We start from the raw sequence: 15172 nt of genomic DNA on the forward strand, positions 1-15172 counted from the left end.
TGTGGGGGTAACCCTTGGCTTGGGAAAGATTCCCTCCTCCTTTGGATGACTCCCTGCTGAGCTTGGAATCTTGCTAATGAGATTAACTCCTAAGGAGGGCCTCCTTATATGTGGTTGGTTCCTTTACTGCTCTGACCTGGGAATTGGTCTTGGGTGGGGTTGGCAGGGAAGAGTAAAATTCACAATTCCTTTGCCCTTTTAAGCCTCTGTTTGTCAGGTTCATATGGCTCTGCCTTAGTTCCACTTTGACCTCTTCTGCACACTTCTTCCATCGCTGGCCTCAAAATCCTGTCCTCACCCAAAATTCCCAGGTTTAAAGCCACCTCCTTTCAGAGCATATGCCGGGTGTTGTCTTCAAATCTCCATCTTAGCTCTGCCCCTTTGTGGTCAGTGTTCGGGGTGCTAGTATGCCGGGCTAGCTTCGTGGGTGGAAGACTAAGACCAGGGACACATGGCTGAGCAGAGAAGCAGTATTTCTTTATTCACGAGCAAACAATTCAAAAAACTAATCTAATCTCCACAAGTTCTGTCCTGCATCTTTCTCCTCTGGCGGCAGGGGCAGGAACTCAGGAAGTACCTAAGGTAGGGGGTGTGGAGAAGGAAGAAGCACGAAACTAGCAAGGGCTAAACCAAATCTCCCGGAGGCAGGGGGAGTGAGAACAAACCAATGTAACAGAAAGATCATGTAAATAGACCACAAAGTCAAGCAATGTAACAGAAGAGATCCCAGAAGCAGAACCAGAAGCATACTAACACCCCTTGGGTTTTCCTCTGTATGTTGCATTATGCTTTTCTCTTGCAGCCTTCAGGATCCTTTCTTTATCAGTACTTTTTCCCCATTGTAGCTCTGATGTGTCTTGGTGTCTTCTGGTGTGGATTGGTTATATTTAGGCCTCTCTAGGCCTCTTGAATCTTAATTTCCTTTCTGTTGCTTAGGCTGGGAAAATTTTCAGCTATTATTTCTTGAAGGATGCTTTCTTGCCCTTCCTCTCTCCTTCTGATAGGCCAATAACACCTCTGTTACTTCTTTTGAGGTCATCCCATATGTCTCTATGTCTCTGTTGTTATTTTTCTTCTTTTTTTTTTGCCACCAGGGTTATTGCTGGGACTCTGGGCCAGCATTATGAATCCACTGCTCCTGGTGGCCATTTTTTCATTTTCTTTCTTTCTTTCATCCATTTTAAGAGTACTGAGAAAAACTGAGAGAGGAGGGGAGATAATGAGAGAGAAAGATAGATACTTGTAGTCCTGCTTTACCTTTAATGAAGGGTATCCCCTGAAGGTCAGGAATGGGGGCTCAATCCTGGTTCTTTGTGCATAGAAATGTGTGCACTTAACTGGGTGCACCAAAGCCCGCTCTCCCAGATTACTTATTCTTCACTACCTTGCTAACACTTGTCATTTACTACTTTGTTGATATTAGAGATTCTCATGGTGCAGTGGCTTCTAAACTATAGTTATCTAACAAGTGGAATATTTTCACATATCTAAGGATCTATGTATATCATTAGGTATTATGATGTATATCATTAGAGAACAGCCTATTCATATTCTCAGCCTATTTTATTTTTATAATTTTATGGGTGGGGTGGTGTTAATGGTTTACAGTACAGTTATTTGTATGTGGGTACAATTTCCCCATGATAGTTTAAATAACACCCTCACTTCCAACTTAGTCCATTTCCACCATCATGTAAAAGGACGCCACCAAATTTGCCATGCTCACCATTTTCCTTCTTCCCCAGAATGCTTTGCTTTCACTCTTCAGCTTTGGGAAAGAGGAATCTGCCTTCTGAGAGTAGTCAAATAGTGCAGATATAAAGCTCCAGTGAAGCATTAGTAGCAAAGAAATGAGATAGAAGGAGAGTTAGAGAGAGAGTGAGAGAGAGGGAGAGGGAGAGTAGATATGCAGACTTGCAGCACTGCTTCACCATGAATGGGGCTTTAACCCCTGACCTCATGCATGGTAACATGTGCATTCTTCCAGGTGCGTGCCAATGCACTTGCAGGAATTTTTTAATGTCCTCAAAATTCTATAGTCTGATGACTGCCTGTTATTGTCTTGTTGCTTTTCCTGTTTTACACAGACAGAAACATAATTACATTGGGCGGTAGCACAGTAGTTAAGCGCACATGACACAAAGCACAAGGACCCGCGAAAGAATCCGGCTTTGTGCCCCTGGCTCCCTACCTACAGGGGAGTCCCTTCACAGGCAGTGAAGCAGGTCTGCAGGTGTCAAAAAAACAAAAAGAAAATAAAAGAAAGATAATCACTAGAAAGTGATCTTTCACATGAGACCCAAAACAGAAAATTGTTTCAACATCACCCTCTGACAATTGATAGTTTTTTTCTCATTTCTACTAACATGACTTTTTCTTCTTGTTTTAATTTTTCATCTCACTAATGTGTCATTCTAAACTAATTGTTGCCTCTCTGGATAATGTTTTGAATAATCTTCCCAATAAAGAGTAGTACAAGATGGTGAATAGCCCTCTTGAGTTTAGATTACTTACAATACCATTGTTATGAAAAAAAAATTATTACATGCCTTAAAATTAATGAGTGCTAAATTTTATGAAGCATGTGACTGGTTTTTCAATGAAATACATAAAGCCAAGTTGTTGGTCATTATGCCAGCTCTCCTGCATTGCTTAATGCAGTAGTCTATTTACATAATCATTGTTTTGCATGAGACCCACCCTGTATGTAGGGTATTGGTTTAATCCCCACTGGTTAGAATCTTCACAATAGCTGGAGACCTGCCCTGCCTGCAGGGCATTGGTTTAATCCCCACTAGTTAGATGGAAGCTTGCTACTTTTGCACTCTTTTCTTTTCCCCACCCCCTATCCTTTTCCAACCTGCCACTTCCACTTCAGAAGATATAAATGCAGATCAATAAAGGCAGCATTGCAGTTTTGCGTTCCCACTCAGCCACAAGTTCCTAGTCTCCTCTCTCTCTGGCGACACTAACCCGGCACTAAGTGGTTAAGTATGTCATCTTTTGCCAGTACAACTACAGATTTACCTGGTAAATTATGAAAATACAACAAAACTGTTCACAGATATTGTGGTGCAGTGACATATATAAAAAGTGATATATAAAGTGAAGGCTGGAGGGAAAAAAGCAGAGAATTCCTCAAGCGGAACATAGAGTATGTTGTCCAGCCTCCTTTTGGAGGATGGAACATTCTCTACCGTTTTTGATCCACGTTGGGAGCAAGGTCCTATGGGGGCCCACAAAGGGGTCTATTGTGTTGTTGCTGATAGAGATGACTGGTAACAATGGAGAGAGGGATTTATTGGAGGTCTAGGCCCTTCATATCTGTTTGGGAATCTCAGGACTCCCTGAATAGGGCCCCAGCTGATGGGGTGACCTGATAGTGATGAAAGAGTCATCGTTAAAGTTTGCCAGTCTCTTGCCCTTATTCAACTTTTGCAGTCCTTGCTTTGATAAGGTTATCTTTGGAGTGGGGCAGCTTGGAATGTTCCTACTCAGTGCTCCTACAAGTTGTTGAGTAATCATGAACCTAAAGGCTGTTACAGTGCACATGAAGAGTTGGGTGGTCTCCATTTTGTAGCTAGCTAGTAGGTCTCTGAAAATGAATCCAAGACCTTACAGATGTGAAGTACCATTTAGTGACCTCTCAGGTCCAACTTTCAACTTTCTTCTCTTTCTTTCTTTCTTTCTTTCTTTCTTTCTTTCTTTCTTTCTTTCTTCCTTCCTTCCTTCCTTCCTTCTTTCCTTCCTTCTTTCTTTTATTTTATTTCTTTCTCTCTCTTTTTTCCCTTCCTTCCTTCCTTCCTTCCTTCCTTCCTTCCTTCCTTCCTATCTTCCTTTCTTTGTGACAAAGAGGGAAAGAGGGAGAGAGAGTGAAGAGACCACAGCACCAAAAAAGCTTCCATTAATGAGGTGGAACCAGTCTCAAACCTGAGTCATACATATGACAAAACAATATTTTATTTATCTAAATGGTCTACTTCACCAGCTCAAGGCCAATTTTTTTCTTATTTTTATTAGAAGATAGACAGAAATAGGAGAGAGGCAGAGGCAGAAAGGAGAGATAGCACATCTTCATAAGCCATGGCACTATTTATCCTCATGCCATCCTTGATGCTCCCATGTGGTGCTAGGGATAGAAATATTATCTCCATGGAGAGTAAGACATTTTATTTTCATGAGAAAGTGTGTGAAAACAGGCTGCTTTTTTCATTTAATATAGACAGTGAGTTTAATTATCAATACTTTTTATATAGTTAGCCATATATCTATATATATTCATGTTCTTCAGTAACTTCAGTGAATCAAAACATATGATTTTTTATTGCAGAAGTCTTATTACCAGAAACACAACTTAGTCAACGATAGAAAATAGAGAGAAAGGATTTGTTATATGCAAATTCTATGCCAGAGACTTTGTCTCCTATGGAAATGCTTACGTGTTAACAGTGTCTCAATATTATACGTCTTTTTGGAGTTAAACCCTCAATTTAAATAAAACAGAAATAAATTAAAATTTCATGAACTGTTTAGAATGATAAATATTTTTGAGTGAATTAATCCACTTGAGGGGGTCTTTGGAAGCTAAATAGCCCAATACTTGTCCTTAGAATGCTCCTACTGGTGAATATCAATATAGTTCAAGTTTGAGAGTTGACAACTTGTCAGTAATCAAGCAAAGAGGCATTTTACTCATAAAGGGGACACTTGGGCAATCAGAAACAGCTTATCATGATGAAGAATTATTTTAAAAGCATACAAGACTTAAAATTATGAAATCTTTTTATTTTGTCATTTTGTCAGAGTTAATGGCTTATAGTATAGTTGTTGGAAATAGATACAATCGCATTCCCCCTCCCCCCTATGATAAGTATCTGCAAAATTCTGAGGTCCTTTTCCCCCATCATGCACCAGGACTGAACACCCTCTCCATCTCTCCCTTTTCCAGAGTCTTTGCTTTGGTGTGATACACCACACCCAATACAAATTTCACTTTTCTGTATTTGTTTCTTAAATCCCACTTATAAGTTAGATTACCTAGTATTCTACCTTCTCCTTTTGTATTAATAACATACCATGTTTCCTCCAAATTCCATCCTCCCACTTTGTTGTGCCAAAGCTCCTCAGTTTGATGTAGTTGGTTTATATTTTCTATGCTATTGGACATTCTGAAGCATAGATTGTGATGTATTATGTCAGTGTTTTATGTTTGTGGTAATTTTTGATCTAATAGCTACATCTTTGATCCATTCTGAGCTGACTTCTGTGTATGGTGTGGTATATGTGGTTCCATTCATTTGCTTATTTCAACAGATTTTTTTCAACACCAGTTGTTGAAAATTCTTTCTCCATTTAATGTTTAGATCTCCTCTCCAATGCTCAATTTCTCTACATCAAATAACTACATACTTTAAAAACAATGAAAATGAAAAAAAATTATGGTTCCATCTCATATTCTGAAAATAGAGTTATGGGAATCCTGGGTATGTGTAAGTATAACAAGAAAGGGTCATATTGTGAATGAATCCTTATTATTAAATATTCTTTTCTACATTTTGTCATCCAAACTGTAAGACTGAATCATGGATTTCCACTATGTTTTCAGGTTGTATTCAGTCGGAGGTCGTGATGGAAGTTCTTGTTTGAGTTCAATGGAATATTATGATCCTCACACAAATAAATGGAACATGTGTGCTCCCATGTGCAAGCGGAGAGGTGGTGTTGGAGTGGCCACATGTGATGGCTTTCTTTATGCAGTTGGAGGCCATGACGCACCTGCTTCAAATCACTGCTCCCGGCTCCTAGACTATGTTGAGAGGTAAGACTCCCATGAAATAGTCAGATGTGAAGAGACAATGCAAATGATATAGAGCCAATATTTTAAATCTCTTACATACATGCTTTCTTCTTTGTTATATTTGACCCCCCCGTCTTTTCCATTCATTCAGAAATATTTGCTTAAAAAACTACTTTTTAAAATTTTGCTGCCAGGGTTATCAGTGGGGCTCAGTGCCAGCACTAAAGATCCACTGCTCCTAGTGGCCTTTTTTTTCTTCTTTCTACTTTACTGTTATTTAACAGGGCAGAGATAAATTGAAAGGGAAGGGGACATAAGGAGAGAAAAGATAGACACCTGCAAACCTACTTGACTGCTCATGAAGTGTTCTCCTTGCAGGTGGGGAGCAGGGCCTCGAACTTGGTGTTTTGCACATAGTACAATATGTGCGTTTAACTGATACACCACTACCAGCCCCCAAGTTCCACTTTTTTTTCACAAGAGTCTCAAGTAATCTTTATATTTCCCCTTAATATATTTTAAAATGTAAGTTAGTTTTAAATAATTGCTTAAATTTATAAATTATCTTTAAGTTGGATATTTTATTCATTCTTTTCATCCTAATTTATTTATCGTATACTCTTTTCAAGAATTATAAATTATGGATTTCTACTTTATACCTTTATTAGTGTAAAACTGACTTATGAGAACTGTATTTTTTATAATAAAAGTCAGTGGGGAAAATACAGGCCCTTTTCTAACTCTTTCTAAAAATGGTTATTGCATAGAAGTTGGCATAGAAAGGTTGATTGATTTAAGACTTGGTTTAACAACATGTTGCCTTGCATAACTTCAAAACTTCTAATGTCATAATACCACAATGCTTTTACTTTCTCGTACTCTATGGCCATGAAAGCTCTATAATATTGATTTGGTACTGAGAATAGCAAATAAAACTCCAACTCTAACTGTAACGGTTATTATTATCCAAGTTAAAAGGAAAAATCCCAAGTGGTTCCTTGTTTTTGAAGACTCCACACGTGAGTAATTTGGCTATCTCTTTTTTTTACTTTAGTAATAACCAGACACAGAAAACTCCTTGAGGGTGAGGAATAACTATGTTCCTCTTACTATGAAATTACATCCTGTATATCTGTGCAGCAAGGGGGTATAATTAATAGAAGCGAATTGTGTGCTGTGTATTACATTTTTTCTCAGACTATGTGGCTGAGAATTAAATCAGTGGCAAGAATAAAATTCTCTTGAGGAAATAGGCTTTTTCAAATTTAAACTTTTTGAAAATAAGTAAATAAATAAACTATTTATTTATTAACTATTTAGCAATAATGGAATATAGATTTATGGCTAAGTATAAATAAAGGAAGGTATTCTGTTTACTAAACTTAGGAGTTGGGCTGTTGCACAGCAGGTTAAGCACACATGGCGTGAAGCTCAAGGACCAGGGTAAGGATCCTGATTTGAGTCCCTGGGCCTCTCCACCTGCAGGGGAGTTGCTTCACAGGCGGTGGAGCAGGTCTGCAGGTGTCTGTCTTTCTCTCCCCCTCTCTGTCTTCCACTCCTTTCTCCATTTCTCTATGTCCTATCTGGCAATAACAACAATAATAATAACTACAACTATGATTAAAACAACAATGGCAATCAACAAGGAAAATAAATAAAATATTTTTAAAAAGATTTACTAGACATTTATTTTAACATTCTCTGGTTCAGTACTATTTGAACATATAGATACTGACAGTGGGACAGTAGAGTACAAATAGGTGCATACTTTCATACGCATACAAAAAAAAACTGAAAAGTTCTTCTAAAACTTCATATTTATTCTGGTAAAATATTTGGAAAATGAGTATAATGGGGCAGGGGTAGATATCATAATGGTTATGCAAAGAGCCTCTCATGCCTGAGGCTCTGAAGAAGTCCAAGTTCAACCCCCCTGCAACAACACAAACCAGAGCCGATCAGTTCTCTGGCTAATATATATCGTGATATAAATTCTATTAATTACTTTCATACACATATGCTCTTCTAAGACTACCATGTAATGTATGGAAATGTCATTTATAAATGAAGGTATAAATAATCCAGTTTAGAAATGTAGGATTGCAGTTGTGGTGAAAAATTAGATTTAAATAATCACAGCTAATTTAAGTTATAGGAATACAAATTAGAATGAGCAGTTTAAGAAATGTAGAGGGACACAGAATTAGTATGGTTCTTCTCCACCTCCGTAGTAAATGCCTTTTAATAGCACATCTGCATTTACATTTTATCTACACATTGACGACTTCAAATGCAAAGCAGTAAATCATAAATCAAGATATCAAAAAATCAATATAAATAATGGGCCAGCTGTGGAATTACTTGTGCTTATAATTATTAAAACAGAATCATGCTCAGATATCTTAGAAATGGCAAGACAGAGAGAATAATAGTATTAAAAAGTAAATAAATAGAACAAATTTTATTAGATGACTGATTTATGAAAACGTTAAGAGGAAGCCAGATGGTGGTGCACCTGGTTTAGCACAAGGATCCCAATTAAGAGTCCCCACTCCTCACCTGCAGGTCTGCAGGTATGTCTGTCTTTCTCCTCTCTATCTACCCTTTCTCTCTCGATATCTCTCTGTCCTAGCCAATAAATATAAATGGAAAAAATGGCTGCAAGCTAGCAGTGGATTTGTAGTGTGTCCACTGAGTCCCAGCACTAACCCTGGAGGAAAAAAAAAAGAGAGAGAACAATTAAGATATTGAATTACATTTATATAATAATTGCAGAAAATTATAGCCATACTTCATTGGTTATTATTCTTATTTTTGTTAATATGTTTACCAGAGTACTGTTTAGCTTTGGCTTATGGTGGGGATAAGGATCAGATCTGGAACTTCTTAGGCTCAAGCACAGAAGTCTTTGTAAAACCGTTATGAAATCTCAAGTCAATTTTTTTTTCCTTTGGCATTATCATCCCAATTTTCTCTCCTTCCCTCTCCTCCATATCTCCACACCCTCATCTCTCTCTCTCTCTCTTTCTCTGATAGGGGGTAGGGGATGATAGAGAGGAAGACAGAAAAGAGGAGATACTTGCAGCATTGCAACAGCCCCATAGCAGCGGTCTAGCCTCCCGAATGCCAGGTCCCCAGATGGGTTCCCAGGGAAGTCTTTTCTCTGCCAGAGTTTTTTTTTTTTTTTTTTTTTCCCGCGAGAGGCTTTAAAGGGGCTCTGAGCTCAGCGGGGAGAAAGGGCAGGCGCAACACCCCCAAGGCAGCGGCCTCGCCTACCATGTGCCAGGAATGAGGAAGGGTTCCCCAGGAGGTATTTTCTCTGCCAGAGGTTTTTCTATGAATAGTCGAAGCCTTGGGCCCGGTTGCCAGCGCCAGAGGGCAGGGAAGGTGGGCGGATGGAAGAGCCCGGTGGCTGCACTCTCACCTCCCTTGTGCCAGGACCGCGCATAACTTCTCTAGGAGGTCTTTTCTCAGCCTGCATTAATTTTCCGTGAAAGGCTTACAGGGCCTCCAAGCATGGAGGGAAGGGAGGGGGAGAGTAACAGCCCTGTGGCAGCACTCTTCCCTCCTTAGTGCCAGGAGCAAGGATCCATGGCCCGAGAGGTCTTTTATCTGCAGATTTTTTTCTTTAATTTTTATTTATAAAAAATGAAATGCAGGGAGTCTGGCAGTAGCGCAGTGGGTTCAACGCACTTGGCGCAAAGCACAAGGACCCGCGTAAGGATCCCAGTTCGAGCCCCGGGCTCCCCAGCTGCAGGGGAGTCACTTCACAGGTGGTGAAGCAGGTCTGCAGGTGTCTTTCTCTCCCCCCTCTCTGTCTTCCCCTCCTCTCTCCATTTCTCTCTCTGTCCTATCCAACAACAACGGCATCAATAACAACAATAATAACTACAACAATAAAACAAGGGCAACACGTGGGAATCAATAAATAAATATTTTTAAAAAATGAAATGCTGACAAATACCATAGGATAAGAGGAGTACAACTCCACACAATTCCCACCACCAGAACTCCATATCCCATCCCCTCCCGATAGCTTTCCTATTCTTTATCCCTCAGGGATTATGGACCCAGGATCATTATGGAGTGCAGAAGGTGGAAGGTCTGGCTTCTTTAACTGCTTCCCCAATGAACATGGGCATGGATACGATACATACTCCCAGCCTGTCTCTCTCTTTTTCTAGTGGGGTGGGGCTCTGGGGAATTGGGGCTCCAGGACACATTGGTGGGATTGTCTGTCTGCTTGGCATCATGGTAGCATCTGGAACCTTGTGGCTGAAAAAAGTTAACATATAGAGCCAAACAAATTGTTGACTAATCATGAACCTAAAAACTAGAATAGTTCAGACTAAGAGTTGGGGAGGGTCTCCGTTTTGTAGATAGTTAGTAGTCCTATTTTAGTTATATTCCAAAGAGCCCATGACTATACTAGCCTTTTTCTTTTTCTTTTTTTTTTCTGATCCTGACATCTGATATGCAGGTGGATCCAAGTTATTGTCTGGGGAGATGATATCATGGCCAGAAAAAGAACCAGAAAGCTGGATCAGGGAAGAGAGTAGCTCCCAACGATAGGAAAGGTGTATAGATATTGTTGACTGTAAACCCATCGATTTGATCTGCTCTGGGGCCATATTCAGCTTAGGAGCCTATGTGACCTCTGCATCCCTATAGATCTGAGATAAAATTCTGTAGTCATGAGTAGGAACATTTCAACCTGCCCCAATTCAAGACCCATCTTCCTCACATGGAACATACAGTATGTTGCCCAGACTCCCTTAGGAAGATGGAACATTCTCTACCATTATTGATCCATGTTGGGGGCAAGGTCCTATGGGGGCCCACAAAGGCATCTATTGTGTTGTTCATGATAGGGAGGACCAGTAACAATGGAGAGAGGGATCTATTTGAGGTAGAGGCCCATCATGTCTCTTTGGGAATCTCAGGACTCCCTGACTAGGGACACCACAGATATTTACTCAAATAGTCAAAGCCTCAGGCCCCAGATGCCAGCTGCAGATGCTTGGAGGGCCTCTGAGTATGCAGGGCAAGTGGTTGGATGCAATAGACCCGTGGCAGCACTCTCACTTCCATAGAGACCTTGGATTGGTTCCCAAGAGGGTGTTTCTCTGCCAGCGGGTTTTTTTTTCCTCGAGCAGCATAGAGGGTGTCTGTGCTAGGCAGGGAGGGTATAGTGGGCATGACAGCCCTTTGTCAGCACTCTGGTCTCTTGAGTGCTGAGATCGTGGATCGGTTCCAGGCAGGGCTTTTCCTTGCCGGGAGATTTTTTTCCTCAAGCAGATGAATCCACAAGCCCAGGCCACAATCCGAAGGCTTGGAGGGCCTCCATGCCCTGCAGGGAGGATGTGGCAGTAGCAACAGCACTCTCTCCTCCTGAGTTTCAGAACCTAGGATAGGTCCTCCTGGGTTTCAGAACCTAGGATAGGTCCTCCTGAGTTTCAGGACCTAGGATAGGTCCTCCTCAGTTTTGGGACCTAGGATAGATTCCTGGCAGGGCATTTCTCTGCCAGAGTTTTTTTTCCTCAAACAGATGGAGCCTGATCAGGCCCAGGCCATAGTTGCAAGAGGATTAGAGTATCTCTGAGCCAGGCGGAGAGAGTGTGCTGGGTACAACAGACCAGCAACAGCGCTTTCACCTCCCAAGTTTAGGAACCCCGAATTGGTACCTGGCAAGGCTTTTCTCTGCGAGTTTTTTCCTCAAGCACATAGAGCCTAGTTCCCAGGCCACAGTCACAAAGGCTTAGAGGGACTCCATGCCCCGAAGGGATGGTGTGATGAGCACAAAGCCCAGCTATAACACTCTTGCCCCCCGAGTGCCAGGACCGGGACCTGGGTTAGGTTGTAGGCAGGGCCTATTCTCCCTATATATATATATATATATATATATATATATATATATATATATATATATTTTTTTTTTTCATTGAGTGGCTTAGAAGGCCTCTATGCCCGATGGAAAGGATGTGGTGGGCGCAACAGCCCAGAGACAGCACTCGCACTTCCAGAGAGCCAGGACAGGGATCGGTTCCCGGCAGGGTGTTTCTCTCTGGCGGTTTTTTTTCTCCTGCGAATGGCTTTAGAGGGCATCTATGCCCAGCAGGGTGGGTGTGGGAGAAGCAATAGACCCGCAGCATAGCTTTTACCTCATGAGTTATGGGACAGCATATCGGTTCTCAGCAGTGTTTTTCTCTGCCCAAGGTTTATCCTCAAGCAAATGCAGCCTCATACCCAGGCGGCAGTTGCAAAAGGCTTAGAGGGCCTTGATGCCCAGCAAGGAGAGTGTGGTGGGCGCAAAGAACCCAGAGGCACCTATCTCAACTCCTGAGTGCCAGGACCAGGATCCATTCCAGGAAGGGCCTTTACTCCCTACAGTGTTTTTTTTTTTTTTTTTTTTTTTTTCCATTGAGTGTCTTAGAGGGCCTCCTTGCCCAGGAGGGGAGAGTGTGGTAGGCGCAACAGCCCAGAAGCAGCTCTCTGACCTTCCAGTGCCAAGAACGAGAAAGGTTCCCGGAAGGGCCTTTTCTCCCTACATTTTTTTTTTTTCATTGAGCAGCTTAGAGCACCTCTATGTCCCTGGTGAGGGTGTGGTGGGCGCAACAGACCAGAGGCAGTTCTCTCAACTCCCTAGTGCTGGGACCCCGGATCAGTTCCAGTAGTGCTGTTCTCTGACCCACGTTTTTCTTCAAGCACATGCAACCTCCTTCCCAGATCACAGTCCAGTCAAAAGAGGCTTTGGGGGTGCCGGGACCGGTGGGGAGGATGTGATGGGTGTAAGAGGAAGAGACAGTGCTCTAGATCTCCTGAGTGCCTCAACCAGCATCAGTTCCTAGCAGTGTGTTTCTCTCTGGCAATCCCCCACTCCCTGAACCGCGAGCTCTCTCACCTGCCCAGTGCCAGGACTCTGGACTGGTTCCCGACAGGTCATTTTCTCCCTGCATTTTTTTTTTTCATTGACCAGTTTAGAGGCCCTCCCAGCCCAGCAGGGAGGGTGTGGTTGGCTCAACAGCCTGAGGCAGCTCTCTCCACTCTCCAGTCCCAGCACCTGGAATCAGTTCCCAGCAAGGCCTTTGCTCCCTGCATTTTTTTTTTTTTCATTGACCAGCTTAGAGGGCCTCTGTGTCAGGTGGGCAGAGTATTGTGGATGAAACAGCCCAGAGCCAGTGCTCTCACCTCCCGAATGCCTGGACCGGGTTCGATTCCTGGCAAGGCCTTCACTCCTTACATTTTTTTTTTTTAATTGAGCAAGTTAGAGGGCCTCAGTGCCCAGAGGAGAGGGTGTGGTGGGTGCAACAGGCCAGTGGCAGCGCTTTTGCCTCCGGAATGCCAGGACCCTGGATCAGTTCCCGGCTTTGCTTTCCACTGACTCAGGTTTTTCTTCAAGCACATGCAACCGCATGCCCAGGCCGCATTCGCGACAGGCTTTGGGGGTTTGGAAACTGGTGGGGAGGATGTGGTGAGTGCAAGGGCCCAGTGCTTTTGCCTGTCTCCTAAGTGCCTCAGCCTGTCAGGGCATTTCTCTCTGGTGGTCCCCCCATTCCCGCACCCCGTGAGCAGCTTCAAGAGCATCTGTGCCTGGCAGGGTGGGTGGGGAGGATGCAAGAGCCCGGCTACAGAGCTCTTACCTCATGAGTTTCAGGACTGCATACCAGTTGCCAGCAGTGCTTTTCTCTGTCCAAGGTTTTTCCTCAAGCAAATGCAGCCTCAAACCCAGGCCACAATCACAAGAGGCTTAGACAGCCTTTGTGCCCAGCTGGGGGGTGTGGTGGGCACAATAGCCCAGAGGCAGCGCTCTTGCCTCCCAAGTGCCGGGACCCAGTTTGGTTCCTGGCAAGGCTTTTGCTCCTGCATGGTTTTTCACTGAGCAGCTTAGAGGACCTCCGTACCATCTTGGGTGGGTGTGCTGGGCGCAACAGCTGGGCAGCAGCACTCTCACCTCCCTAGCGCCTGGACCAGGGATTAGTTCCCAGAAAGGCCTTTCTCCCTGCATTTTTTCCCATAGAGCAGCTTACAGGGTCTCCATGCCAGGCAGGAGGGTGTGGTGGACACAACAGCTGGGCGGCAACGCTCTCGCCTCCAGAGTGCCTGGACCGCTGTTCTGTTCCCAGAAAGGCCTTTGCTCCTTGCAGTTTCATTTCAATGAGTGGTTTTGAGGGCCTCTGTGCCTAGCAGGGGTGGAGGGTGGGTGCAACAGCCCAGCAGCAGTGCTCTCTCTTGCCTCTGGAGTACCTGGACTGATGTTTGGTTCCCAGCAAGGCCTTTGCTCCCTGCAGTTTTATTTCATTGAGCAGCTTGGAGGTCCTCCATGCCCAGTGGGGAGGATGTGGTGGGCACAGCAACCCAGAGGCAGTGCTCTCGCCTCCCGAGTGCCGGTACCCAGGATTGGCTCCCAGCAAGGCCTTTGCTCCCTACATATTTTTTTTTCCCATTGAGCAGCTTAGAGGGCCTCCATGCCTGGTGGAGAGGGTGTGGTGGGTGCAACAGCCCAGTGGCAGCACTCTTGCCTCCCAATTACCTACACTGGGTTTCGTCACCCGCAAGGCCTTTGCTCCCTGCAGTTTTATTTCATTGAGTGGCTTTGAGGGCCTCTGTGTCCAGCAAGGGTGCAACAGGCCAGCAGCAGTGCTCTTGTTTCCAGAGTGCCAGGACCGGTGTTTGCTTCCCAGCAAGGCCTTTGCTCCCTGCATGTTTTTTCACTGAGCAGCTTAAAGGGCCTCTGTGCCCAGTGGAGAGGTTCTGGTGGGCACAACAGCCCAAAGGCAGCGCACTTGCCTCCTGAGTGCCTGGACCAGTGTTCGGTTCCCAGCAAGGCCTTTGTTCCCTGCATTTTTTTTCATTGAGCTGCTTAGAGGGCCTCTGTGCCTGGTGGGGAGGGTGTGGGCACAACAGCCCAGCGGCAGCGCTCTTGCCTCCCTATTGCCTGCACCAGGTTCAACTCTGGCAAGTCCTTTGCTCCCTGCATATTTTTTCCCCATTAAGCAGCTTAAAGGGCCTCCGTGCCCGGTGGGGAGGGTGCTGTGGTGGGCACAACAGCCGAAAGGCAGCGCTCTTGCCTCCCTATTGCTGTTACGCTGTTGGGTTCCCGGCAAGGCCTTTCCTCCCTGCAGTTTTATTTCATTGAGGGGCTTTGAGGGCCTCTATGTTGGGCGGGGAGGGTGTGGTAGACAAAATAGCCTGGCAGCAGCGCTGTAGCCTCCTGAGTGCCTGGACCTGGGTTCGGTTCCCCGCAAAGCCTTTTCTCCCTGCAGTTTTTTTCCCCATTGAGCAGCTTAGAGGGCATCCGTGCTTGGCAGGGGTGGAGGGTGGGTGCAACAGCCCAGCAGCAGTGCTCTCGCCTCTGGAGTGCCTGGACCGGTGTTT

The 15172-nt window shown here is 44.1% G+C and overlaps 1 protein-coding gene across 1 annotated transcript in view; it reads left to right on the forward strand.

The window, feature by feature from the left end:
- KLHL1 (kelch like family member 1) overlaps positions 1-15172 on the forward strand; it is a 200390-nt gene that overhangs the window by 168991 nt on the left and 16227 nt on the right. Inside the window, exon 7 of the mRNA XM_060191907.1 lies at positions 5606-5818. Within this exon, the coding sequence (XP_060047890.1) occupies positions 5606-5818 (213 nt within the window). The remainder of the gene's footprint in view (positions 1-5605; positions 5819-15172) is intronic.

Source organism: Erinaceus europaeus, chromosome 5, assembly GCF_950295315.1.
Source record: "Erinaceus europaeus chromosome 5, mEriEur2.1, whole genome shotgun sequence".
Classification (NCBI taxonomy): Eukaryota; Metazoa; Chordata; class Mammalia; order Eulipotyphla; family Erinaceidae; genus Erinaceus; species Erinaceus europaeus.